Source organism: Mus caroli, unplaced genomic scaffold (genome assembly GCF_978045245.1).
Source record: "Mus caroli unplaced genomic scaffold, Mus_caroli_1 scaffold_1, whole genome shotgun sequence".
NCBI classification, from domain to species: Eukaryota; Metazoa; Chordata; class Mammalia; order Rodentia; family Muridae; genus Mus; species Mus caroli.
The window spans coordinates 95,882,676-95,910,324 of record NW_028227256.1 but is presented as its reverse complement, the minus strand read 5'-3'; the positions used below and the strand labels follow the sequence as shown (position 1 = coordinate 95,910,324).

The window sequence follows — 27,649 nt, the reverse complement described above, 5'->3', positions numbered from 1 at the left end:
ATCAGATATGGTCCTTTCCACCGAGGCTCAAGAGTGCCGGTGCGATGTCATCTGACAAGGACCGAACTGCTGTAGTCCCAGGTGCATGAGCTTCTTTGATCTGGTCCCAGATCTGTGTTCTGACAACCTCCAAGGCCTTTAAATGGGTAAACAGAGCAGAGGGTGAGAAAGAGTCAACACAGGGATCCAATATCCTGCTAGACTCAGTCAAAGAAGTAAAACGTCCAGGTGTGTTTCGGACTCTGAGAAGCACAAAGGGAAGGAGGGTCACCCAGTCTTTACCGCCAGTCTCAATAACTAATTTAGTTAGGGTCTGGGCATGACGCAGGTGCATGTAGATCAGATCTCTGGCTGGAACTGGTGAGATGTCCTTGGGGTATCCAGCTCGTTCACTGTAACCAGTTGTGACCAGACTTTTTTTCTGTACCACCTGCAAGCCCTTTTAACTTAGCATACAGAGCATTATTAACAACATAGGTTTAAACACATCATTTGAGACTATGATGGGCATAGGAGTTTCATAAAGGATCTTAAACAGAGTAAAACTGAATCAAGAGATAGGACATAGGGAAGGAACACCAAGTCCATGCCAGTCTCCACGATTAATTTTGTCAAGGTCTGTCTTAGAGTTTTAAACTAATTTTTATCTATCCTGAGCTCTGAGGTCTATACACACAATGTAATTTTTATTTGACCTCTAAATGCTTGGCCACACCCTGACTTACCTGGGCAACCATTGCTTTTGGCACTCTGAACCTTGGAAAAAAATTTTCTTTAATAGTCTTCTTGATGACTATGTGAGCAGTATCATTTATCCATATTGAGAGCGTCTTTTTCTGCAGATGTCAACAGCTTTCTTTGTCTGCATATTGTTCCATACAGTGGCAAAAGCATACCCGCTGTCAGTGTCATTTATAAAGCTTGTATCACCTGCTTTTTGTCCACTGCTGCACTGCTGTCCCCGCCTTCCGCTTACCTTTAACCATGAGGCTACTGCCATCCGTGTAGGGTAAAAGGCTTAGTCAGATCTGGCAAAGCCAGAGCGGGGGCTGCAAGCAAGGCTGCCTTTATGCTGTCAAAGGCTTTTTGGTGTTCCTCAGTCCAGGTGAATGGGACTTTTTCTTTAGTCCAGAATCTGCAAAAGCCCACCGTTCCCAGAAACTCACGTGGCGCGGGGTGGTGGGGGTTGGGATCAGCATCACAGCCTTTTCCTTGGCTTCGGTGAGCCACCGCTTTCCGTCGTCGGCACCTCGGTACGACATAGCTGAGCTTTCTTAGCCGATACCCGATATCCCAACTCACCCAGTTCATTCAGGAGCTTCTAGGAGGGCCAGAATTTTTTCTTTGTCTGTGATGTCTCTGCCTTCAGCCAACCGCAGGGCTTGGGTTAGCGCCAGGAGTTCAGCCTTCTGAACCAAAGTTCCTTCGATGAGTAGGTGAAGACTCAGCAGGTTAGCAGGGGAAGCAAAAGTCACTTGTTCTGTCAAAAAAGCTCTAATAATGTGTCCATCAGCCAGGGAAACAATTGAATCATGTGTCTCTGACCAGAAGCCACTATATGCAGACAAGCAGGCCATCCCTCAGTCACCAGGTCTAATTTTTCAAGTGCCACTGGTCTTTTAGGGTCCCAATTTCTGAGTAAGAACCTCTTTGGCAATACCTTTGTTCTCAGTCACATTTAGGAGTCCCAAAGTTGGGGACAACATTAGGGCAGTCTCAATAGCATCTAAGGCCATCCAAGGTTGTTCTTTATTTCTTATACGAGGGGCTGTTTATCTTTTTAATGCAGCAGAACCTGGGATCCACAGTTTGCAAGGACCTGTAGTGTCCAGAAACCTTTTAAGCTTGCTTTGCATTGGTTAGTGGAGGAATATGAAAACACAGTCTCCTTTTAGCTGCTTTTAACAGGTAGACCACCGGTCTCTTTTAAGGACTCAGCTTCTGTGTTAGCACCCCTTCTGTTATTTCTTTATTTTTAGCCACGAACAGGTGAAGGGTTTTGTCTTGAGGAGGGGGGGGGGGCTCCTCTTCTTTTTGTTAGGACAGTAAACACTTTGATCTTTAGCCAAAGGCTTGCTTTTGTTGCCAGGTACTAAGTTTTCTAGTCTTCCTGACTCTTGTGACCAGCATTTCATTTCTCTTATCTTTTTTGAAAATTTTCTGGCTCCCTATTTCTTACAGATCATCTCTAAGTGCTAGTATTATTAGCAAGTGTCACTTTGCTAGGTTCTAGTCTTTGTCATTTATCTCTCTTTGCTCCTGTTTCTTAACTGCAATGGATCTAATTATTACATCTATATTCTGTCACTTAACTTTTTTCATAGTTTACCTCTTTTTACTGTTAACCTATTTCTTTTGAGTCTGCTGAAGCTTTGCTCTCAATTCTTCTTTGCAGACCTCTATCTTTCTCTTAACTTTTGTAACCTTTCATAACCTAGGTCAGATTAATGGGACATTTGCTAGTCCCACAGACATGAGACCCTCAACAGAGCCTGGCAGTCAGGTGCTCCTTACCTTGTATGTCTCCCTCACCGGAGCTTAGAACAAACTCACACAGCTCAGGGCAGTGCCTGAGAAGAGAAAACACATGGGGCAGAGAAGGGAGTGCAGTTTTCACATCAGACCACTGATATTTCAAAATGAACACAATTTTTTCTGTTAACAGTTAACAAGAGACAGGATACAGGGGACAGGGAAATGAGAAGCAACCAGGGAACCTTGTGGCGTCCTCAGGTCAGACGCAGCAACCCGCTGAACTCGAGCATACTAGTCAGCGGAGGGAAAGAAACTAACCAGGATTTTCTCAGTAACGGCGAATGGACAGGGAAGAGCCAAGCGCCGAGTCGTCTCCGCCGCGCCTCGGCGGAAATGTGGGAGTGGCAATCAAACACTGGCAGGCAGGGGGAACTTAACCACTTGTTACTCTCTGTACTGTCCTCCCGCATGGCCCGGAGGCGGCGGCGGGCCTGGCGGAGCGCAGACAGCAGCCTCCTCCTGCGAAACGGCCCCGCCGCCGGTCGGGGCGGCAGCGGCTGCGGTGGGGGCAGCAGCGGCGGCGGCGTGGGCGTCGGACACAAGGGAGGGAGTGTGGGCGGGCACCTGTGCGCAGACCCCGGGAGGAGCCAAATGAGGATCAATTTAACTACTTGTTTTCCGGCATGGCTTGAGCCCCAGGCATCCACGGAGCTCTCTTGGCCGGAGGCAACGGCGGCCTCCCGAGCTTTGGAAACGCAAGGCACCCGCGCAGCAGGGCGGGGGAACTTCTCTGTGCGCCCCGCGGCGGGCGCGCAGACACAAGGGAGTGCGGGCAGACTCCAGGGGGAAGCCAAAGGAGGGACGGCGGCCACAGTTGGCCCCTCCCCAGCTGTGGCAGGCTTCACGGCTATTCCGGGGCTGGCAGGCGGGGGCCGGCAGGCCGCTGCACTCACTACCAGCATAACTGCGCCGCCAAAGCCGGCTCTGCATCTAGGTTCTCTTTTGAACAGCCTGGGGCTCCCCAGCCGAGTGCGGACCGTGCGCTGCCCCTGTCGGCCGGTGGCAGCCGATCTCGCCCCACGATGGCCCCGCAGCCAGGCTGGCCGGCGCAGCCTGCTCGCTGCGAGCCGCTGGCACTGCCTCGCCGAGAGCGCGGTGGGCAAGACCGGCCTGATGGTTCTTTTTTCTCTTTTTTTCCTTTTTTAAAACCTTTGCTGACAAATTCTGTCCTGACGTCAGTCCAAGTCTACAGTCAACAAAGGGTTAACACACACACACACAGTCTTTCATGTGGCCACAAACAAGCACACTCGTCCACGCCTGGACTTACACAACCAGCCAAACACTTTTTTTCTGACGGGGTCGGATTCTACATTGACTCCTGCTCTGGCAGAGGGAACACTCTCTCTCTCCTTCACTCTGCCAGGCAACAGCCAGGTCTTTTTGACTGTTCTGTACCCTGGGCACTCCTTCCAGGGTCTCTCTTGGAACATCTCTTTTGGGGTGCGGACCGTGAGGCCATAGACAGTCGTCCTCTCACAGCCACTGTCAGAATAAACCCACAATCTCAGAATACACAAATGCAGCAGTTCCACACCTACACACCCAGCAGATTGTCCCATTTCTAGAATAATAGCAGACACGACAAAAGCAGACACAAGACTTAGACAAAAGAAACCAAAAACAGCGGCGACTTCCCGTCGCCCACAGGCAACTCACAGATTCAGATGGCCTTTCCAAGGCCGGCCAGCTTAGACCTTCCACCTAAGTGATGGTCTCTCGGCCTTCAGAGGGGTCCGCCAAGCGTCCTTGACCCTCCCCTTGTCTTCCTGGGGCGTCCCCCAGGGCGATCGGACGGTGAGCACCAGACACGTCTGTCTCTACTCACCCCGTGCTCTCTATTGAGACATGCTTGGTCTCCAGTCAGATGGCCTCTCCCAGGCCCACAGTCCCGGAGCACGGTCTCTGGTGCTCGTACTGAGCACAGAGCGTCACGCAAACCCAAAACAGCGATCGCACCAGATACAGATTCAGATGGCCTCTCCCAGGCCCACAGTAAACAGAACACAGACACTAGACCAAAGCAGAACAGTAAATCTTACTTCTGAGTGGGTCCAGGACTTCTGGGTGGACGCGCTGATTCCCGGCCAATGCACCAAATGAAAGACTCAAAAACTCCCAAAGGGAGGCACTTACTCAAGCCTCGGGTCAGCCGCGCACCCAAGAAGACACTGAGACCGAACTTAAGATGTATAGAGAGTAAGATTTAATAAGATTTAATATAGCAATGACAAGAAAGCAGACAGCAAGCACATATACCAGATATCTGGGGTCGAAACTCGCAGAGGAGATTCGGCAATTAGCCCAAACTTTTCACAAGCTTTTATAGGAAATAGCCAGGTAAAAAGTACAAGTTTTACGTCACCAAGGTGTTCTGCCAAGGGGCTTTACATAACCAAGGGGTCGTGTCCTATATTTTGGCAATGTACTCGATCTATTGGAACATTCTGGGATAGTACCAGGAGGCCCCTATCTCAAAAATGTTCTTGGCATAGTCTTCAGTTGGGAGGGGTAGGACTAGGTTTTTTCCAGGAGACCCCTTTATCTAAAAAATGTTCTTGGAGCAGTTTCCAATTGGGAGGGGGTACCTTGGGGTAAAAAGTTCAGGAGTGCTCCGGGAACTATCTCTGGATGGGAGGGGTAAGAGAACTCTGAGCTGAAGAGTTCATGGAGAGTTCAGGTGTCCAGTAATTAACTCTTTCATTACACCAAGTTCACTTCTGCCATCTGTTCATTAAGCTATATATACCTGTGATGACCCGAACATAATTTAACACAAAATTATTTTTATTGTTCTTCTTCTTGTTGTTTAATTGTTAATTCTAAAAAGCCATGAGATATAGGACTGTTTAGATCATTAACCTGATCTTGATTCAACTTTGGTACCTGGTATCTGTCTAGAAACTTGTCCATTTTTGGTTTTTCAGTTTTGTTGAGTATAGCCTTTTGTAGAAGGATCTGATGGTGTTTTGTATTTCTTCAAGATCTGTTGTTATGTTTCCCTTTTCATTTCTGATTTTGTTAATTAGGATGCTATCCCTGTGCCATCTAGTGAGTCTGGTTAAGGGTTTATCTATCTTGTTGATTTTCTCAAAGAACCAGCTCCTCCTTTGGTTGATTCTTTGAATAGTTCTTGTTTCCACTTGGTTGATTTCACCCCTCAGTTTGATTACTTCCTGGAGTCTACTCCTCTTGGGTGAATTTGCTTCCTTTTGTTCTAGAGCTTTTAGGTGTGTTGTCAAGCTGCTAGTGTGTGTTCTCTCTAGTTTCTTTTTGGAGGCACTCAGAGCTATGAGTTTTCCTCTTAGAAATGCTTTCATTGTGTCCCATAAGTTTGGGTATGTTGTGGCTTCATTTTGATTAAGCTCTAAAAAGTCTTTCATTTCTCTCTTTATTCCTTTCTTGACCAAGGTACCATTGAGAAAAGTGTTGTTCAGTTTCCACATGAATGTTGTCTATTATTTATGTTGTTATTGAAGATCAGCCTTAGTCCATGGTGATCTGATAGAATGCATGGGACAATTTCAATATGTTTGTATCTGTTGAGGCCTGTTTTTTGAACAATTATACGGTCAGTTTTGGAGAAGGTACCATGAGGTGCTGAGAAGAAGGTATACCCTTTTGTTTTAGGATAAAATGTTCTGTACATATCTGTTAAATCCATTTGTTTCATAACTTCTGTTAGTTTCACTGTGTCTCTGTTTAGTTTCTGTTTCCACAATCTGTCCATTGATGAAAGTGGTGTGTTGAAGTCTCCCACTATTATTGTGTGAGCTGCAATGTGTGCTTTGAGATTTACTAAAGTGTCTTTAATGAATGTAGCTGCCCTTGCATTTGGAGCATAGATATTCAGAATTGAGAGTTCCTCTTGGAGGATTTTACCTTTGATGAGTATGAAGTGTCCCTCCTTGTCTTTTTTGATAACCTTGGGTTGGAAGTTGATTTTATTCGATATTAGAATGGCTACTCCAGCTTGTTTCTTCAGACCATTTGCTTGGAAAATTGTTTTCCAGCCTTTTACTCTGAGGTAGTGTCTGTCTTTTTCCCTGAGATGGGTTTCCTGTAAGCAGCAAAATGTTGGGTCCTGTTTGTTTAGCCAGTCTGTAAGTCTATGTCTTTTTACTGGGGAATTGAGTCCATTGATATAGTATGCGATATATTTTAATATCTCCTTCAATTTTGTAACATCCTGCCATAGAAGCTCTGGAAATGAAGATGGGTGCACTTTTGTGTAGATATGTTTCACATGTATTCTGGGAAACCAAACTCAATTTCTTCATGCTTATGCCTACACACACTAAGCCAATAACATTTTTGATACTTCAAATGCTATGTGAAAGAACTGAATTTTCATTTTTTTCAAAGCACATTTAAGATAACTCTTGATTAGATTTTGTTAACCTGTACTTGTTCTACACATGCATGAGACTATTCTACATGAGTTCTTGGTATTTTTAGGCTATAACCAGAACCAGTTGCTGAGATTTGGAGTAGTCTTAAAAAGAACAACAGGATCTAGACTCAAGAAGATCTGTTGTGAAGCACATTAGAATGTTCAGCAAGAGCATTTCTTAAGTTTATAAAAGATAAGTTGAAGTGAATTGTCTATATGTCCTGAGAGAGATATAAAGACAGAGGACTGGAAAATTATGATAGTGAAACTTGAAATTATGACAGGAATAAGGAACAGTGTTCCCAAGAAGGCAATCTTTTGCATCTGTTTCTGACTATGTGACTGGATTTTGCACAGAAGAAAATGAAAAAAAAATAGTGGTGAGGAGAAACCCATGAATCAATAAATTTTGTAGTTAAAAAGTCAAAGCTTGTGTTTTCAATCAGTCTGGCATCACATGATATTGAAAATAATATTTGGAGACTAAATTATCTACAAATATTTAAATATGGAACTTGAAAGATGACAGAAATTGAAGTGTCTGACATTGATCATGAGAGTTAAATACAATAATTAATTAAGGCAAGAGACAATGTATATATTAAAAAATGCAAATTAAGGTGTGCAAATTCCATTTGAATGTTCACAAACTGTTACATTTTCTTCTCTTCTCTTCTCTTCTCTTCTCTTCTCTTCTCTTCTCTTCTCTTTTCTTTCTTTCTTTTTTTTTTTAAATTTTCTTTGCATCCCCATGACTGCTGCCCATTTCCAGTAACATATTCTACAATCCTCCTCTTAGATCTTATATTCTGAGATGGTAGATTCCCCCCCACCCCCTGACCTCGGTGGTGTATCCTCATGAACCTGGAACATCAAGTCTCTGAATGGCTAGATGTATCCTCTTCCACTGAGACCAGGCAAATAAGACTACCCAACTCGAAGAACATATATCACACTAACAGCTGCAGAGATTGGTGCTTGCCCACATGATAGTTCTCTAGTTGGGGCTACTTTTCATTTGGCTATTCCCACAGTCTGTGCTCCATCCCCTGTTTCTGAATTTCTGGTAGACAGGATATATTTTAGGTAGAATATTTGTAGTGGATGGGTGTCACTATCTATCAACTGTGTGGTTCCTGCTTAGCTACAGGAGGTGGACTCTTTAGGTTCCATGCCCACAATGCTGTAAGTCACAGTGAATGTCACCCCCATTGATAACTGTGCACCTCCCCTAAAAAGGGGCTCTGGAAAGTCCCTGACATCCCATCCCTCCCCACACCAATCATTTGCAGATTTCCATTCAGTTCTCATAATAATCTGTATACTATCACATCATCTGAAGAGTCATACATTGCTTTCTTCCTTTCTAATTTGCATCCATTTGCTCTCCATCAGTTGTCTAATTGCTCTGGCTAGAACCTCAGGTACTATATTTCATAGACAGGGAGAGAATTAGCAGCCTTGTCTTGCCCCTAATTTTGGTGGAAGTGCTTTATGTTTCTCTCCATATAGATTTACATTTGTTTATCTTGCTTATTTTCTCAAATAACCAGCTCTTGTTTTCATTGTTTCTTTGCACCATTGTCTTCATAACTGATGGGTGTCAGCCCTGATTCATGTGTACTTTTGAATCATTTTAATTGCTGGTATGGAAACTTTCTAATTTCTTTATGGATGTACTTTCTACTTTGAATCTTGATCTTATCATTACTTTCATTCTGTCCCATAAATTTGGGTATGTTGTGATTTAATTTTCATTGAATTCAAGAAAGGCTTTAATTTCTTTCTTTAGTTCTTCTATAGATGTCTGTTAGTTTCATTATTTCTATGTTTAGTTTTTCATTAATAACCTGTCAATTGGTGAGAGTTGAAGTGTTGCACTATAAATGTATGGGGTTCTATATGTGATCTAAGCTTTAACATTATCATTATTTCTTTTCAAATGTGGGTGCAATTGTGGCATAGATGTTCAGAATTGAGCTATAAAAAATATAGGGAGTTTTTTTTTTCTTCTTTGTTGAGTATCAAGTGTCCTTTCCTAACTTTGTTGATTAAATTTTGTTGAAAGTATATTTTCTTGGATATTAGAATGGCTAGTCCACTTTGTGTATTTGAATCATTTACTTTTTTTCTTTTTACTTTACTTTTCTTTTTTCTTTCTTTCTTTCTCTCTCTTTCTTTCTTTCTTTCTTTCTTTCTTTCTTTCTTTCTTTCTTTCTTCTTTTTTTTGTTTGTTTTTCATTTGTTTGTTTGTTTTGTTTTTTGAGACAGGGTTTCTGTGTAAAGCCCTGGCTGCCCTGGAACTCACTTTGTAGGCCAGGATGGCCTCAAACTCAGAAATCTGCCTACCTCTGCCTCCTGAGTGCTGCGATTAAAGGTGTGTGCTACCATGCCTGACTCAGAAAACATTTTTTGTAGCTTTACAAAGAGTAATATCTATTTATCTTTATTATTGAGATAGGTTTCATATATGCAGCAGAATGATGAATCCTGCTTGGGCATCTATTTTCTTAGCCTATATCTTTTTTTTTTTTTTTTTTAAGATTTATTTATTTATTTATTATATGTAAGTACACTGTAGCTATCTTCAGATGCACCAGAAGAGGGCATCAGATCTCATTACGGGTGGTTGTGAGCCACCATGTGGTTGCTGGGATCTGAACTTCGGACCTTTGGAAGAGCAGTCGGGTGCTCTTACCTACTGAGCCATCTCACCAGCCCCAGCCTATATCTTTTATTGGGCAATTGAGTCCATTGAAATTGAGAGATATTAATGAATAGTAATGGTTAGTTCCTCCTGTTTTGATGCTAAGGGTGATATATATATATATATATATATATATATATATATATATATATATATATATATATGTGTGTGTGTGTGTGTGTACTTCACTTGTTTTTGATGTGATGGAATTACTTATTTCATATGCTCTTTTGGATATAGTTATCCTCCTAGGGTTGGAGTTTTCCTTTTAGTATTTTCTGTACTGAAGGACTTGTGGATAGATGTTTAAATTTGGATTTTTCTTGAAATATGTTTTTTCTATCTATGCTAATTGAGAGTTCTGACCACTACTTACAAAGAGTATTTGGACAAAATATAAACATTTTTCTACCTTAGCTACCTAAATTATTGTGGATATAACACAACGACTTACTTTACAGCATTGTTTTGAATAATAAACATGCCAACACCTGTAGAAAACATTCATAACAGATCCTGGTTTAACATTTTGTCTTTACTATGATATATGCAAACAGACTTTATTCAAGTCCCAAATGCCAAGCTTTGAACTGAGTACATGGGAGAAAAAATTAGTTTCTTCTTAGCAAAAAATGAAATATTTCTGGAAGAATTGACACAGCCATAATTAGTGTTTTAGATGTTCCCCTTGTATTTTTATTAAATAGGCATGAATTCTCATGCAAGGATAAGAACTGTCACAGAACAGTCACATATTCTTACCCCAGCTCCTTTCATTGCAGCATCCACTAAATAGTTCTATTTTAACCTTAAGGCACTGACCTCAGTGTCTCACACTTGTGTGTTCAGAGTTCTCCAGTTCCTTTATGTAATCGTCAGATTCTTAGCAAATATATATTGAACAGAAGTAGATAGATGACTTGAGCCAAGCCAGTATCTGCCTAGAACAAAAGAACTGATTTTAATCACAATGCGAAAATCATTCACCCTTTGTAATTTTTGCAAGTTTTAGAACAGCAAAAGAAAAGATACAAGCTCCACATCCTTTACTTTTAAATTTTAACGCTTTATTATTGTGTCTCCAATAATAACAGACTCAAAAGTCTCCATCTGTTTCTCATTGAAGCCAATATTTTACCCACACTCTTGTCTGCTGATGAATTATGCTGAAAACCTAAAAAGAAAGAGAACAACTAAAACAATGAATTTTACTTTTTACTTTTCATTTCACTTTTTCCTAATTTCTACAGCAAACCCTCTATATTCATAACCTCATATCTTTATAGAAACTCCTCCTGCAACACACTTTATTTCACATTGTACAAGTGATACAACAGGCTCAGTTTTAATGCTCTTACCTCATGAGTTGTATTTGAGTCAAAATGGAATACATATTTCAAAACTGATTTTTAAATCTTTCATTCCATTTGAAAATAGTTTTGTCTAAGTAATGGAATGAAGAAAAATAGACTTAAAAATAACCACATCTCTAAGATACCCTTGGTTTATTCTGAATCACTAGAGGCTAGAGTGAAGGTTTCTTTCCTTTTCTTCCCTCCACTTCCTTTTTCTACCCTTCCCTTCCCTTTCTTGTATCTTCTTTTAGAGTTGTCAGCTTATGTCAAACTCACTACATAACCTAGGATCACCTCAATCTCAATATAGCTAAGCATGGCTTTAAATGCATGATGACACATCTTCCTTCCTCACACCTTTAAGTCCTGTGATGACACATATAGCCCTGCTTACTGGATTTTTAAAAATTATCCGTTAGGGGGCTGATTATGGGATGGATCCCCGGGTATGGCAGTCTCTAGATGGTCCATCCTTTTGTCTCAGCTCCAATCTTTGTCTCTGTAACTCCTTCCATGGGTGTTTTGTTCCCAATTCTAAGAAGGAGCAAAGTGCCCACACTTTCATCGTCGTTCTTCTTGAGTTTCATGTGTTTTGCAAATTGTATCTTGTATCTTGGGTATTCTAAGTTTCTGGGCTAATATCCACTTATCAGTGAGTACATATCATGTGAGTTCTTTTGTGATTGGGTTACCTCACTCAGAATGATGCCCTCCAGGTCCATCCATTTGCCTAAGAATTTCCTAAATTCATTGTTTTTAATAGCTGATTAATACTCCATTGTGTAAATGTACCACATTTTCTGTATCCATTCTTCTTTTGAGGGACATCTCAAAAATGCTGCAATCCACACTTCACAATATCATATGTGAGTGAATTCAAAGCAATTTGCATGTAAAAAGAAGATGACCGAACTTTTATTGAGTCATTATCATAAAGTAATTGCTATCATACCATCATACTATCACTCAGTAAATATAAAAAGAGGTAACAGTTAAGAGCAGATGCTAAAACAGAGTTCCCTGACATAAGTCAATAATAATAATAATCACATACAGAAAATCAATGAAATAGTATAGATGCTCAAATCTTTTACTTGTTTTGACCATGCTTTATTAGCTATCTCATTTGATACCATGACAAAATGCCTAAAAACAAGCAACTTAACAAAAGAAAGGTTATTTGGACTCACTGTTTGAGGAAATGGTATCCATTCTGGTAAATATCCTTTATTGTGGAGATGATTGTATGGTTTCTATCAAAACCCTGCATCCTTTTAGTTTTGAAGGGCTCCTATTACCCAGAAAACATTTATCTGGATCACCTAAGTTATTTACATGCAACCTTATCCTCTCATATTGAGCTAGTGCAAGAGCTGCCATCTACTTCAGACTTCAAAAGTCACCTATAATTTCTGATCTCACATCTTTTTTGAAGTTATGACCTGAGCCAAAGAAACATGTTTTGAGATTTTTTTGACCTCTGTATTAAAGTTGATTTGGGGAAGGTAGCTAAATGTGTACCTATTACTTTCCAAGTCTTATAATTGATTTATGCTGATTTGAATACCAGAAATCAAAAACAAACAAAGCAAACAAGCAAACAAAAAACAGCAGAAAGTAAATTTAAGTTCAAAGACCTATTAATAGCAGAATTGATAATATTTTCTATTCATTCTAAATTTGGGAATATTCCTCCCTCAAGAAATGGGAGTTGTCTATCTGAGTAGTTGAACTTTTCCTCCATAATCCCCCTCAGTTACCTGCTGGCAGAACCTTATCCCATCTAAGGAAAACAAGGTAAGTAATACTTTGACATATGAATAAAGAAACATTTTTACAAACACAACAAACAAAAAACACAAAATAAAACATACAAATAACAATAACCACAAAAAAAGCTGAGCACCATGATGATTACGGAAATTGGTAAGCATAAGATATCCATACATAACCAAAATTATCTAATGCCAGCTACATGTTTGAAATAAAGACTTAATGATATCTTACTTAATGACATAGTCACTGCCACAAAAACCAGACTTTCTTATTGGCTCATAGTTCTTAAACAGAGGACAAATCATATAATTTGTTTCATAGACATCATATGATACAATAAGTTATGTCAGTATCGTGAATAGTTTACAAACTTATTCTGGTCAGTGTGTTTAGTTAGCATAGAAGTAGCGTTCTATGGAAACGAAAACTATACAAAATGGGATGCTAGATAGATGTCTTAATGGCTAATACAATATCCTATTCTTGTAGCTCACCTACATGGCAGAACATGGACAGAAGCTTTGCCTGTATCCCTGTCACAACTGACATAATAATAAGTAAAAACCCATTTATTCAAACCTCAGTGTAAAAGGTGGGTTAGTCTTATGTGTCTTTCCTTTGATTAAAAGGCAGCCAAGGAGTGAAGGCATATTATAGTAATAACAAAAGACTCTGGATATGCCCTATTTTGAAGTAAAATTCACTGATGAGCTTAGTAGATATGTAGCATCCATCCAATTTGATTGTTTAGGATTGCACATTTAGTTTTTCTCATCCATTGTTCCTGATAGAACATTCTTTGAAGCCTAGATTTTTTAAATTAAAAATACAGAATATAGAGCAATCTGTCATTTGTTAGTCAAACTCTCATCATTTTAGTCCACCATTATATAGATATTATTTAGTTTTCAAGAGAGTTGTAAGTAATGGTGGTTTTTTTTTTTTTTTTAATTTCAATTATATTGAATCCACTGATTGTCTTTTGGTAGAAGGACTATTTTTACTATGTTAATCCTACTGATCCATGAGTATCATAGCTTTTTCTATCTTCTGATATCTTCTTCAATTTCATTCTTCAGGTCTTGAGGGTTCTTTTCTTTCTGTTTGTTTTTTGGTTTTGCTTTGTTTTTACAAACAAAGTAGAAGTTGTACTGTTTTCTTCTTCTTCTTTCTTCTTCTTCTTCTTCTTCTTCTTCTTCTTCTTCTTCTTCTTCTTCTTCTTCTTCTTCTTCTTCTTCTTCTTCTTCTTCTTCTTCTTCTTCTTCTCCTTCTCCTTCTCCTTCTCCTTCTCCTTCTCCTTCTCCTTCTCCTTCTCCTTCTCCTTCTCCTCCTCCTCCTCCTCCTCCTCCTCCTCCTCCTCCTCCTCCTCCTCCTTCTCCTCCTCCTCCTCCTTCTGCATAGTTAATCTTTTATCCAACACTTCCCTAAAGGTGTCTATCTGCTGTGAAAATTTACTGAAGGGATTTTTGGTGTCATTCATGTATACCATTATAACAGCTCTAAATAATGATACTTTGACTTCTTTTTTCTTCCCAGTGTGTATCCCTTTGATCTTTAGTCATTTTCTTGTTTCATCTAGTACCTTAATTACTGTATTGAGTCAATATTGAAACGAAAGAGAAAAAACAATAGCCCTTCTATATACAAATGACAATTGATCTGTGAAGGAAAACATGGAAACACACCCTTCCAAATGGCCACAGATAATGTAAAATATTATTGGGTTCCTTTAACTAAGAAATATAAGACTTGTATGATAAAAAGACAAAAAAAAAAAAAAAACCAAACAAACAAAAGGAAAAAAAAAAACTTCAAGACAGAGAAGAAAAATTGAAGAAAACACCAGAAGATGGAAAAATATATGATACTCATTGATCATTAAGTGTAAAGTAGTAAAAATAGCCATTAGACCATAAGACAATCAGTAATTGTAATCCAAATTAAAAAACAAAAATAGCAAAAATCACCACTACTTTTAATCTCTAGAAAACTAAATAATATCCATATAAAAGTGGATTAAATGAACTATCATTCCTGGTCTCTTTTAATTTATATTGGTTTGAAGTATATTTTAGACACTACAATGGCTACTCCAGCTTATCTCTTACTTATGCCCATTTACTGGGAAAATCGGTTTGCAGACATTAGCTCTTAAGTAATATCTATGTTTGATGGAGAAGTTGTGTTTCTTCTATGCAGCAGAAGTATGGACATGTTTTCACATCCATTTTCTAAGCCTGCTTCTTTTTATTTGGGAATTGAGTCCATTCATACTAAAAGATATCAATGAGCAATGATTGTTAATCACTGTTTTTCATGGGTGATGGAGAGAGAGAAAGAGAGAGAGAGAGAGAGAGAGAGAGAGAGAGAGAGAGAGAGAGAGAGAGAGAGAGAGAGAGAGAGAGAGAGAGAGAGAGAGAGAGAGAAAGATTCTTTTGATTTTGCCGGGATGAAGTAATTTATTTTTATTTCCTCGATTTTCATGGGTGTGGTCATCCACCTTGGATTGTAGTTTCCATTCTGAATGGTTGGAAAGCCTTCAGAGAATGTGTGTGTGTGTGAGAGAGAGAGAGAGAGAGAGAGAGAGAGAGAGAGAGAGAGAGAGAGAGAGAGAGAGAGAGAGAGAGAGAGAGAGAATCTTCTCCAAGCACAGAAATCAACATTTCCAAACTTTGGAATCTTTCAACTATCACTCCACAGAATTCCCCAGACATAATGTCATCTTTTAAAAGTTAGGAATTATTTTCTCTAAGTCTCTACACCATTTTCCAAAGTTGGAACATAATTTAAGAATCCAGACTGTACTGTTGTTCAGAATGTGATACCACAACAGTTCTCCATCTCTCCATAGCATTTGAGTTGGCCCCTATTTAGAGCTTGTTAGTGACTTTGCAACTTCCTAACCGATTCCCTATATAGCAGGATTTCTCAACTTTTTCAAATAAGGTTGCCATTGAGAGCTACTGGTGACTGACTATATATTGACCCTGCCTTTCCTGCATTCTGCTAGGGAATCACTGTCAGTCCAATAATGATATATATGTGTGTGTGTGTGTGTGTGTGTGTGTGTGTGTGTGTGTGTGTGTGTGTGTGTGTAGTATGATTATAAAATATAATATGATTGTATTTTATCCTCTAGCTCTGAGGCCTATAACAAAAATTGTCCTTCTCAACTTTCTGTGTTGGGATTTTCCTCAAAGACCTGGTCATGCTACTAGTCTGATTATCTACCTGTGTGGTTACAAAATTATTTGATAATGTTTCTATTTAAAAATAAACTCTCCTCAATGTTCTTCTTAAATCTCAGATCTAAAGTTCTTCATTAACTAGAACTATGTCCTCCACCAATCTTGTCTCTAGGTGGGATATGGCAGGACATCCAGGCTTCAGTCACAGCTTCCTACATGAGCTCAAGGGTCCATGAGCCCAGGATTGTCTTTCTTGCCAGCATGTTCCTCCTCTCTCTACCATACTCAAAGCTTTTGTATGCTTAGCATGATTCTCTCTGGCCTTAGTTCAATACATGGAAAATTCTGAGTGTTGCTCATTCTTATGTGATAATGATTGATGGTGAGAAGCAATTATTTCTTTAGCTCAACATTCCAATCTGAGCAATTGTACTAATGATTAACACCCAAGAAAACTCAGTGGTGACATAACATTAAACAATTGGTTTGGTAAAATAATTACCATGTAAATCAACATGTAGTATTGCTATCTATTTTTAAAACTTCTCACTATTTCTTATAGACAATTCACATACTATAAATTATAAGCCTTTATTGAGTTATAAAAGCTGTGATAATGCTACTGCTCTAACCATTCATTCCAGCACTTTCTCTACTACATATTGATTTTTGTAAGCTTTTGTTTAATGTAGTAGCTAGTATAGCCTCTACACAACCAAGATTTAAGAAGCAAATGGTCTACAATATACAATAAGCAATCATAGTTGCCACCCCTTTAATGTTTTTGGACCCTGAAAGGACACAAGGTCTTCTCTGGGGTCAGAGAAACAAGTGCCCACTTCTGCCTTCTCATGTTTGGGCTTCCCAATTGTCACTAGGTCTTTCTGTGCACCATCTGCTACCCAATGTCTTACTTTCTGTCTTCTCCCTGGATAGAATTTTAATGGCAGAGAATTCAAGACAGTGGGTAAAAACATTGAAGAAACTGAAAATAAAGTATAGGTATTCAAGTCATTGTGACCCAATTAGGTTCATATTACATCAGGAGAGGTTGCACCCGGATAGTTCAGAGAAAGATAGAGCTTATGATTATGATTTTTAAGGTCTGCAACTTTTTAAATAAAGATGATACAATAAAATTTGTCAAAAGGGTGAGAAACATTAACACCAAAGTGCATCATCATTTGATTATGACATATATAGTTGAGTCAAGCTATACCTTGAGATATGAGCTATTTCATCACATGAACATTTGAGTCTTTCCTACTTCATAAAAGTGACATTTCGAATCAGACTGTGTTAGTTCCTTATGACTATAGCCACTCTTATAACGAAGAAAATTTAAGTGAAATTTAATGAAAGTTCATAGGTTTAGTAGTTAATTAACATCACAGCAGGAAACATGGTGGCATGTAAGCCTACACAGTGCTGGAGAAAGAACTGAGAGTTCTATGACTGGTTCCACAGGCATGAGACAGAAAGCCACTGAATATGAGCTTGAACTTTAGAGACCTCAAGGACCAACTGCTAGTGATGCACTTCTTCCAACACAGACACACCTGCCTAAACAAGGCCATATCTCTTTTGACCAATAATTTAAATATTTAAACAATTTAAATTGCAGATTGAATCTTCTACTATTTTATTCTTACTCATAAAATGAAAGTGATATTAGTGTTTAATCTATTGCTTAAAAGATAATGTCTATCATAGTTAAATATTTGTTATAATTATTCAGTGAGGCAATATGGTAGTGGGGTTTTTATCTCATTTTCAATAATGGACACACTCTTCTACCCCAATATTTACTCTTCATTTCTTAGCATAACTTTTACACTGTAAGAAGGAGATATTGGTTTTAAATTTGAACACAATTATTATCCCTTCTATAAAATTTGACTTTAGGCAGAAATTTAAAAAATTCAGCACATTATCCAGAGATTCAACTACATTGACAATGTGTGTCTCAATATTTCATTAATCGTTATTAAGAATTAATATCACATTGTGTAGTTGTATAATTTATTGATACCCTGAAGGATATCTAGATTTTTTAAAATATTCACTATTGTGTATAAAGTTATTATTAACTTCTAAGTACAGGCTCTTGTTTTAATGTTAGGTATGGGTACCCTAATGTAAACTCAAGATGGCCTTGTATTACAACTTTAGTCTTAATTTGACTTCTGAAAAGATGGCTACATCAAGCAAAAAAAAACTTGTTCATTCACTCAAAAGACTTTTAAGAATTATACTCTCCCAATTTCTTTTGGAATTGAATGCTCTTTATTTTCCTGACCCACATTATATTGTTCAGCCTAACTTTCTCTGATAATGAAGCTCCTTTGGGGAACAGAGGGATTTCTCTCAGACCGCATCATATTACCCTCTCTCTCCTCCTATATTCCCAGTTAAAAGCCCAATCATCTCTTTTTACAGTCATTTTATTTTTTCTTAATAAAAATCATTAGAAAATACATTTTTTCTCTTAATAGAGTTCTCTGTGTTACTAATTATGAGACCCAATTATGGTTCAGCACCCAAATCTGAATTCAGTTCTGAAATTGTCAAAAAATAATTCTAATTGTCTAATCATATTTGAGCTTATTTTATCCTTTTATGTCAACTGGTATATATTTTAAAGTACCAGATTTATGAACATCCATAAATACACAATGCACATTTCTCCTTTCAAATATGCTGAAACTCTAGTACTTTCTGTTGTTGAATTTTGAACCTAATGATTTATATCCCCTTTTGTTTTGGTATTATTTATTTCCAATCTAGCTAGAGCTTTATCAATTTTATTGATCTTTGGCAAAGCTAGCATTTAGTATTTTATTGACTTGCACTTTTTTCCCAAGAGTTAAATTTTATTATTTTATAAGTTTATTTGTATTATCTCCTTCATTTTTATGACACTGTGTTCATGTTTTTACTCTAGCTTCCAGTTGTAGAATATTTGATTAATGATTTTAAATTATTCCCCACATTAGTAACTATTAACTTCTAAGGACAAGCATTTTTCACTGCAAACTTTCTTCCCAGCATTCATTCATATTCATAACATAACCAATATAGTGTATTTCTGTTCTCATTTAGTTAGATGTATTTGTCCAACTATTATTTTATGCTTCTCTTGATTTATGAATTATTTGAACTAAAGTATTTAACTTACATATGTTTAGCAGTTTTATTTTGTTTTAATGTAAAATATATTCAGAATGATAGGACATTATGAAAATATGTTCAAGGTCATGACAGATGGCATAGTGGGTAGAGGTTCATGCTAGAAACTGTGCTAGAAACTGTGAATCTGAGCTACATTACTAATTTCTACTTCCATTAATGAATGAAAAAAAATGATACTTTCAGATTTGTTATCTGACCTCTGTGGTATATGTGGACCTTCAAAAATATACATTTTTAAAATATGTAATTTTTAAAATAGATAGATGTTTTACCTGTACATATCAGTTCACAGCATGCATGTTCAATGCCCACCTGACTCAAAAGAAGGCATCACAATACCTGGGAATGTAAATATATCTTATTATGAACCACTGTGTGTATTGGGGTATCAAACCCAGGTCCTCTGAAATTAAGACCAGAAGGTATTCTTTATTTTTTAAATGACCCTATCCCATTCTCCCTCCCCCTGCTTCTATGAGGGTGCTCCCTCCAACCCACTCCCACCTCAATGCCCTAGCATTCTACTACAATGGGGTATTGAGCCTTCAGAGGACCAAGGGCCTCCCCTCCCGTGGATGCTCTTAATAACTGAGATATCACTCCACTCCAGCACACATGAGCATGTGTGCCCATGTGTTTATGTGCGCACACACATTTTATTTAATTAAAGCTTTAAAATTAAAAAAAAAAAATAGGGCTGTAAATGTTTATAGAGTAGAAGGCATGAAATAGCCAAATACAGGTAAAACAAATAAATCCTGAGAGGCAAAGAGAGGAAGGGATCAGGGTGAGAGAAGGGTACTGGAGGGAAAATAGGGGCAGAATAAGGTATGGGGTGGGGGGTGGAGACAGGAGAGATGTTCAGAGTGTGAGGAGAATGAATAGAAACATGCAGCAGGGGAGAGTAGGGAGTGGGGGAAACTCTTTAAGTTTCAGAAACCTGGGGTGTGAGAGGCTCCAGGACTCAATGGGGATGACATTAGCCAAAAGGCCCAACAGTGGAGAGATGGATCCTGAAGATAGACATCTACAAGATAGACAGGACCTCAAGTGGCAGGATGAGTTCAGCAAACTACCTTCTAAATTTTTGATCCATAATTATTCCTGTTTAAGAGAAATACAAGGACAAAAATGGAGCAGAGATTAAAGGAAAGGTTATCCAATGACCGGCCTAACTGGGGATCCACCACTTGGCCAAGCACCAAACCCTGACAGTATTACTGATACCATGCCATGCTTGCAGACAGATGCCTAGCATGGCTGTTCTCCAAGAAGCTTTACCAGTAGCTAAGTGAGACAGATGCAGAGGCTTACAGCCAATCATTGGACTGAGGTTGGGGAACAATATGGAAGAGATAGGGGAAGGATCTAAGGAGCTTAAGAAGATGGCAATTTTATAAGGAGAACAAGAGATTCAACTAACCCTAGTAGTTCCCAGAGAATAAGCCACTAACCAACGAGCATACATGGGCTGGTCCATGGCTCCAGAGACATATGTACAGACGACTGCCTTGTCTGGCCTCAGTAGCAGAGGACGCACTTAATCCTGTACTGACTTGATGCCCCAGAGGAGGGGGATAAGAGGATAAGCAGAGTGAGGTTGTGGAGAGTGTGAGGGTGAAGTGGAGGTACTCTTTCAGAGCCAAAGGTTAGGGAGAATTGGGTAACGAACTCTTGAAGGGGGGAACTGGAAGAATGACATTTGAAATGCAAATAAATAAAACAATTAAAAAATAAATATGGCTTGGAATCTTTCGTGTGTGTGTGTGTGTGTGTGTGTGTGTGTGTGTGTGTATTATGTAAGTATTTGTTAGATGGCTGTGTTTTCGGGATTCTTTTTTTGATCACTCTCCACCTTTATTTTTTAACACATTAAAAGAAAAAAATTATATTTTTGGGACTTGTTGAGCCTGAAACTGGCCAACAAGCTTCAGGAATAGGATTGTCTTTCCTTCTTTCTCGAGAGCTGGAGTTAGAGGCATATGCACATCTTTTCTTCATACTGACTTAGCTCACTCTTCAGCATGTGCACATTCTTTTTTTCCATCAAAACAAGCATTTATTTTTAATAAAATAATTATATGAATATCACAAATAGTACTGAAAGCGCAAACACAGAATAAATGCATGATTATAATCAAGTAATTATTGTGACATCACTAAAAAGCACTGTCTTATATGGAGGGAGGTTCTCTCTTTAGTTTCTTTGGAGGCACTTAGAAGTCTCCCACTATTATTGTGTGGGGTGTGATGTGTGCTTTGAGCTTTAGTAAAGTCTCTTTTATGAGTGTGGATGTCCTTGCATTTGGAACAAAGATGTTCAGAATAGAGAGTTCATCTTGGTAAATTTTTCCTTTGACCAGTATGAAGTGTCCTTCCTTACCTATTTTGATAAATCTTGGCTAAAAGTTGATTTTATTCTATATTAGAGTGAGTACTCCAACTTCTTTCTTGGGACCATTTGATTGGAAAATTGGTTTCCAGCCTTTTACTCCGAGGTAGTGTCTGTCTTTGTCACTGAGATGTGTTTCCTATATGCAGCAAAATGCTGGGACCTGTTTACATACCGAGTCTGTTAGTCTGTAACTGTTTTGGGGGAATTGAATCCATTGCTGTTAAGAGATATTAAGGAAAAGTGATTGTTACTTCCTGTAATTTTGGTTGTTAGGGATGGGATTATGTTCGTGTGGCTATCTTCCTTTGGGTTTGTTGACAGATTACTTTCTTGCTTTTTTGAGGGTGTACTTTCCCTCCTTGTGTTGGTGTTTTCCATCTATTATCCTTTGTATGATTGGATTTAAGGAAAGATATTGTATAAATTTGGTTTTGACATGCAATATCTTGGTTTCTCCATCTATGTTAATTGAGAGTTTTGCTGAATATAGTAGCTTGGGTTGGCATTTGTGTTCACTTAGGGTCTGTATAACATCTGCCCAGGATCCTCTAGCTTTCACAGTCTCTGGTTAGAAGTCTTGTGTAACTCTGGTATGTCTGCCTTTATATGTTAGTTGACCTTTTGCCTTACTTCTTTTAATATTCTGTGTTTAGTGCATTTGGTATTTTGATTATTATGTGACTGGAGGAATTTCTTTTCTGGTCCTGTCTTTTTGGAGTTCTGTAGGCTTCTTTTATGTTCATGGGCATCTCTTTCTTTAGGTTAAGTAAGTTTTCTTCTATAATTTTGTTGAAGATATTTACTGGCCCTTTAAGTTGGGAATCTTTGCTCTCATATACCTATTATTCTTAGGTTTTGTCTCCTCATTGTGTCCTGGATTTCCTGGATGTTTTGGGTTAGGTGCTTTTTGATTGTTGCATTTTCTTTGACTTTTGTGTCAATGTTTTCTATGGCATTTTCTACACCTAAGATTCTCTTCAATTCTTGTATTCTGTTGTTGATACTTGCATCTATGACTTCTCATCTCTTTCCTAGGTTTTCTAACTCGAGGCTTGTCACTCTTTGTGATTTCTTTATTGTTTCTACTTCCATTTTTAGATCCTGGATGGTATTGTTCATTTCCTTCACCTGTTTGATTGTGTTTTCCTGTAATTCTTTAAGGGATTTTTGCGTTTCCTTTTTAAGGGCTTCTGCATATATACCTGTGTTCTCTTCTATTTGTTTCAGTGAAATATTACGTCCTCTATCAATATTTTGAGAAGTGATTTTAGATCCGAATCTTGCTTTTCCAGTGTGATGGTATATCCAGGACTTGTTATGGTGGGGGAATTGGTTTCTGATGATGCCAAGTAACCTTGTATTTCTGTTGCTTATGTACTTATGCTTGCATCTTGCCATCTGATTATCTCTAGTGTTACCTTCTATCTCTCTATCTGACTGGAGCTTATTCTTCCTGTGATACTGATTGTGTCAGAAATCCTCAGAGTTCAGCTTTCTCTGTGATCTCGTGGTTCTGAGATTCTGTAATCCTTATATACTGGGTGTGTCAAAGCTCTTTGGAGTCAAGCTGCCTTGGGACCCTAAGATACTGGTATGACCAAGCTCCCAGGTTCCTGTGATCCTGTGATCCTATGGTCCTTGGCATGTTAGAGTGCCTGGAAGTGGAGTTTCTTCTGGGTGTGTGGGACTGACTGTGGAGTTCCCTGGGAATTCTATGATATAAACTACGGACTATGTCCTTGCCCCATAGGACAGATCAGTAGTGTAAATCTGGACACTGATTATCACATTGCAATAGCCCTATTTCTACACCTCCCTCACATTACATCTCAGATCCTCAAAATGTACTCATGTCAAAATCATATATATATAGACACTTTGTCAGCTGTAAGAAAATTATTTTACATATGGCTTTGATACTCTTACAAATATAAATCCATCTTTTGTAGTCTAGTTAATGGCTGTATAGGGTGGATTGTAAGTTGAAAATCCCGTCTCAAAGATTTTTATTTGTGCTGCCATTTTTCTTTATTGTCAAAAGTAGTTAGATTTAAAAGGTATAAACAATATATATGAAAATGTCTGTAAATACTAACCATACTACCTGTACAGTATATACTAATTATATATATATATACACATACATATACATATATATATAATTGTGTGTGTTACATGCTTATGACTTATGAACATGCCACTTCCCTTGGTCTACAATCTATCTGTTGTCTAACAGTGAGGTTATCCATAAAGCCTCACCAATATTTATTCATAATCTATCTAGCATCTGTGTATCTATTATCTTTTTAATAATAAAGATTTGTTGCTCTAAAACATGGTCACACTGTGAATAGTAAATATAGAATAAACTCTTTTTTTTCAGATAGATTTTTTTCATCTTGTCTAGCCACTGCCATAAGGTAGAGAATGCCTCAGCAATTTTAATAGAAATAATGTTTTTCCTAACATAGAATCAATTTTTACCTTTAAAAATCATGAAGCAATTAAGGAAAATAGTGATGAAATATAAGAAATAGAAAGCAATAACATAAATACATTACAGATTGACTAAATTATGCTAAGGATTATATAAATCTTATCAAGATACATATTCAATTTTATAATTTACATGATTTCTTGTTGACCTTATTTAATTGCCTCATTTGCTATTTAGAGAGGAAGAAATTTATTTCATTTACTGACTTCAACCTTTATGCAGAAATAGTAAATTGGGATGCAGCTTTTAATAGTTTATTTGGCATACTATAGAATTAATATACTTTAAAAATGAAAAAAGTATAATTTTAAATATTTAGGGTTAAATAAATTTTGATTTGTGGTTTCTGTTATTTATACAAGAGCTATCTTTCTGATAAAGAAACAAATTAGATACATATACAATCATGTAAATTAAGAATATTTTTAAAACAAAAACCAAGGATATAAATGGTTAATATTTCTCTTTATAAATTATAATATTAATTTAATCACAGTTTGAATTATGAAGAATTTTTTCTTTTGGATTTTCAAACATTTGACTTGTGTGTGTTGGTATAAAAGTGTGTGTGTGTGTGTGTGTGTGTGTGTGTCTACATGCACTTATGTGTTTGGCCTTGTGGGTTTACAAGACAAAAGCATTTATTTTATTTTTCAGTCCTATTCCATCTTTTTTTTTTTTTTTTTTTGAGGCAGAATATCTCAATGAACCTAGTTTATTGCTAAGAATAGAGAGATTAGCCAAGAAGACACAGGAGTCCTCTTGTCTTCACTTCCCTAAAAACACATGCTGTTTTTGTAGATGCTAGGATATGAATATAGATCCTTTTGTTTGCATGACAAGCATCCTTAATTAGCTATCTTCCAGCCTCTTGAGTAGATTCAATAAATAATGTCTTTGTTGAATTTTTATAGAAAAAATTCAGAAACAAAATAAGACCCAACGGAAACAAAGGAACAAATCATATGAAAATGTACAATTTTGATGTTATTTTGCTTTCAAACTTAGCATGTGGGTATGTGGTAAGGAGATATCATTCTTTGGTTTGGTTTTTAACCCTGGTATGCCAGTACTCAAATAATTTCCTTCATGGAGTTTAAAGATACAAGCGCATATACAAGATTTGTTAGCATAGGACACTATGGAGAAAAGCAAACACCATTAGGAGGCCAGGTGTTAGCATGCTGCATTACTAATGCTGGAGATGCAAAGACCAAGTCAATGCAGTGCTAAATCAGGTTAATACAGTGTTCAAATAACTGTAAGAATTATGATCCAGATATATCACTCCTAGGTATTTATCCAATGGACTCCAAGTAAACCTGATAGAGATGTTTTTATGTTAGTGTTTATTAAAGCAGTAGTCATAGTAGCTCAATTATGGGACCAATCTAAATCTATCAATCTAAATAAAGAATATATGGTTTATATATACAGAGGAACTTTTGTTAAACCAGAAAGAAGAATGTAGTTACATGTTCACTATAAACTGGAAAGAACTGTTGATAATCCTATTAAGTGAATTAAGCCAGCATAACAAAGACAGATTTTGTATATTTTCTCTCAGTTACAATGAGTGTGTTTGTATATATGTATATTGTGTAGTCATATATGGGCTTTTATATATGTGTACATTAAATCACACACACACACACACAAATACACACACACACACATATATTCCCACAATTTTTGTTTTAACTTCATATATCTATATCTATATCTATCTATCTATCATCTATCTATCTATCTATCTATCTCTATCTATCTATCTATCTATCTATCTATCTATCTATCTATCTATCTATCTATATCACCACAGTTATAGATACCATTGAGCACAGAATATGCAGCAAGAGGAAGGAAATGCATAATGGCAGGAACAGGATCCTTGCTAATCACATTGCATCTGTCATCAGGATATAGACAGCATGAACATCAAGAATGGCTCAAAAATGGATCCTCCAAATTTGTTCCTTGTATCCCATTTCCTCCAGCAAGTCTCCACGTTCTAAATGTTAGAAGATCTAAAGTGTCCACAACCTCTACAGACAGTACTTCCTTGAGGGGGTTCAAATGTTCTAACTCCTAAGACCTGTAGGGACATTTTGTGCTTTATAATAGGAGGAGGAAGAGGTAGAGAAGGAGGAGGAGGAGGAGAAGGAGGAGGAATATGAAAAAAGAAAAATCAAAATGTAAATATCTACTTAACCTGTATCTTGAAATACTCAACAAACCTACACCACTCACCCCTACACAAATCTTATAATTTATGTGGGAAAAACTTTATTTTTGTCTTCTGACTCTGAAGGTTGGTGAGGGAACAATGATTCAAAATTAGAAGGCTTGGATCTTAAAGATAGCTTAGTAGATAAATAAAGTGATTACTTGGTGTGCAGAGAGGACCTGAGTTTGAGTCCCCAGAACCTAGAAATTTGAACATGGTATTACACATCTGTAATACTTGTGATCTTTAAGACACTAGGGAAGGCAGAGAAAGAAAAAAAAAACTGCTTTCTTCCACTAATGTAATCATCTCCAATTGTATCTGTGCTGTAGTAATTTACAATAAGGTATTATTTCATTGTAGCTGGATAATATCTTATTTTGTCTAGATAGCACATTTTCTCTGTCCATCAGTCAGTGAACTGACACTTATACTTTAGCTATTTTTCTTTTTTCTTTTCTTCTTTCTTTTAAATTAATTATTTTATTCATTTACATTTCAAATGATATCCCCATTCCTGATTACCCCTCCACAAAACCCTCATCCCATCCCTCCTCTACCCATTCCCCTTTGCCTCTATGAGAGTGCTCCTTTACCTACTCACCCACTCCTGCATCAGTCCTCAGCATCCCTCTACCTAGGGGCATCAAGCGTCCACAGGACCAAGCCTCCCCTCCCTCCATGTCATTGATGCCAGATAAGGCCATCCTCTGCTTCATATATAGCTGGAGTCATGGATCCCACCATATATACTCTTTGGCTTATGGCTTAGGCCATGACAGCTCTAGGTGGTCCAGTTAATTGATATTGATCTTCCTGTGTGAATGCAATCTCTTTCAGTTTCTTCAGTGCTAGTTTTTTTCTTCTTCCTAGCTTTTCCAATGGGCCCCCTGGCTCATTCCAATGGTTGGCTGTAAGTGGCTGCATCTGTATTGGTCAGATGCTGGTAGAACCGGAACAGAGAACAGCCATATTAGTCTGTCAGAAAATGTTTCTTGGTATCAACAATAGTGTGGGGATTTGGTGTCTTCCAATGGGATGGATCCGTAAGTGGTATGATCTCTATATGGCCTTTCCTTCAGTCTCTGATCCATTTTTTGTCTGACTTACCTTTGGACACAAACATTTCTGCGTTAAAATTTTTGAGCTGCATGGGTGGCCCCATCCCTCAAATGGGAGCTGTGCATATCTAGTGGTCTCTACAGGTTCTATCTCCCCTCTGCTGGGTATTCCAGCTAAAGTCATTGCCATTGAGTCCTAGGAGTCTTTGACTTCCTTGGAGTCTTAGACTTTCTAGTGGCTATCCCAGGCCTCCATCCCCCATTGCTACATGTTTCTATTCGATTTTCTGACCCTCTGTACTTCTCTCCTGTCACTTCCAACA

At 37.9% G+C, this 27,649-nt stretch overlaps 1 protein-coding gene across 1 annotated transcript; it reads right to left on the bottom strand.

Annotated features, from left to right (window-relative positions):
* LOC147006090 (uncharacterized) lies at positions 1-27,430 on the bottom strand. The gene is made up of 5 exons (XM_085844237.1): positions 27,376-27,430; positions 10,774-10,809; positions 10,090-10,126; positions 2,794-3,099; positions 1-136 (listed from the first exon to the last, which is right to left on the bottom strand). The coding sequence occupies exons 1-5, from the start codon at positions 27,428-27,430 to the stop codon at positions 28-30; spliced, it is 543 nt and encodes a 180-aa protein (XP_085700363.1). The 3' UTR covers positions 1-27.
* Between the last annotated feature and the right edge of the window lie 219 nt (positions 27,431-27,649).

Bases quoted from the DNA above. Each gene is read 5' to 3' on its own strand.
- LOC147006090 (XM_085844237.1), bottom strand. From the start codon at position 27,430: ATGGGGCCACCCATGCAGCTCAAAAATTTTAACGCAGAAATGTTTGTG. The intron at 3,100-10,089 runs GTAAGTCGTTGT...GTCTGCGCACAG, and splicing joins ATTCAAAACAATGCTGTAAA to GTGCCCGCCCACACTCCCTC. The intron at 137-2,793 runs GTTAGTTTCTTT...ACCCATTTAAAG, and splicing joins CCGTTACTGAGAAAATCCTG to GCCTTGGAGGTTGTCAGAAC.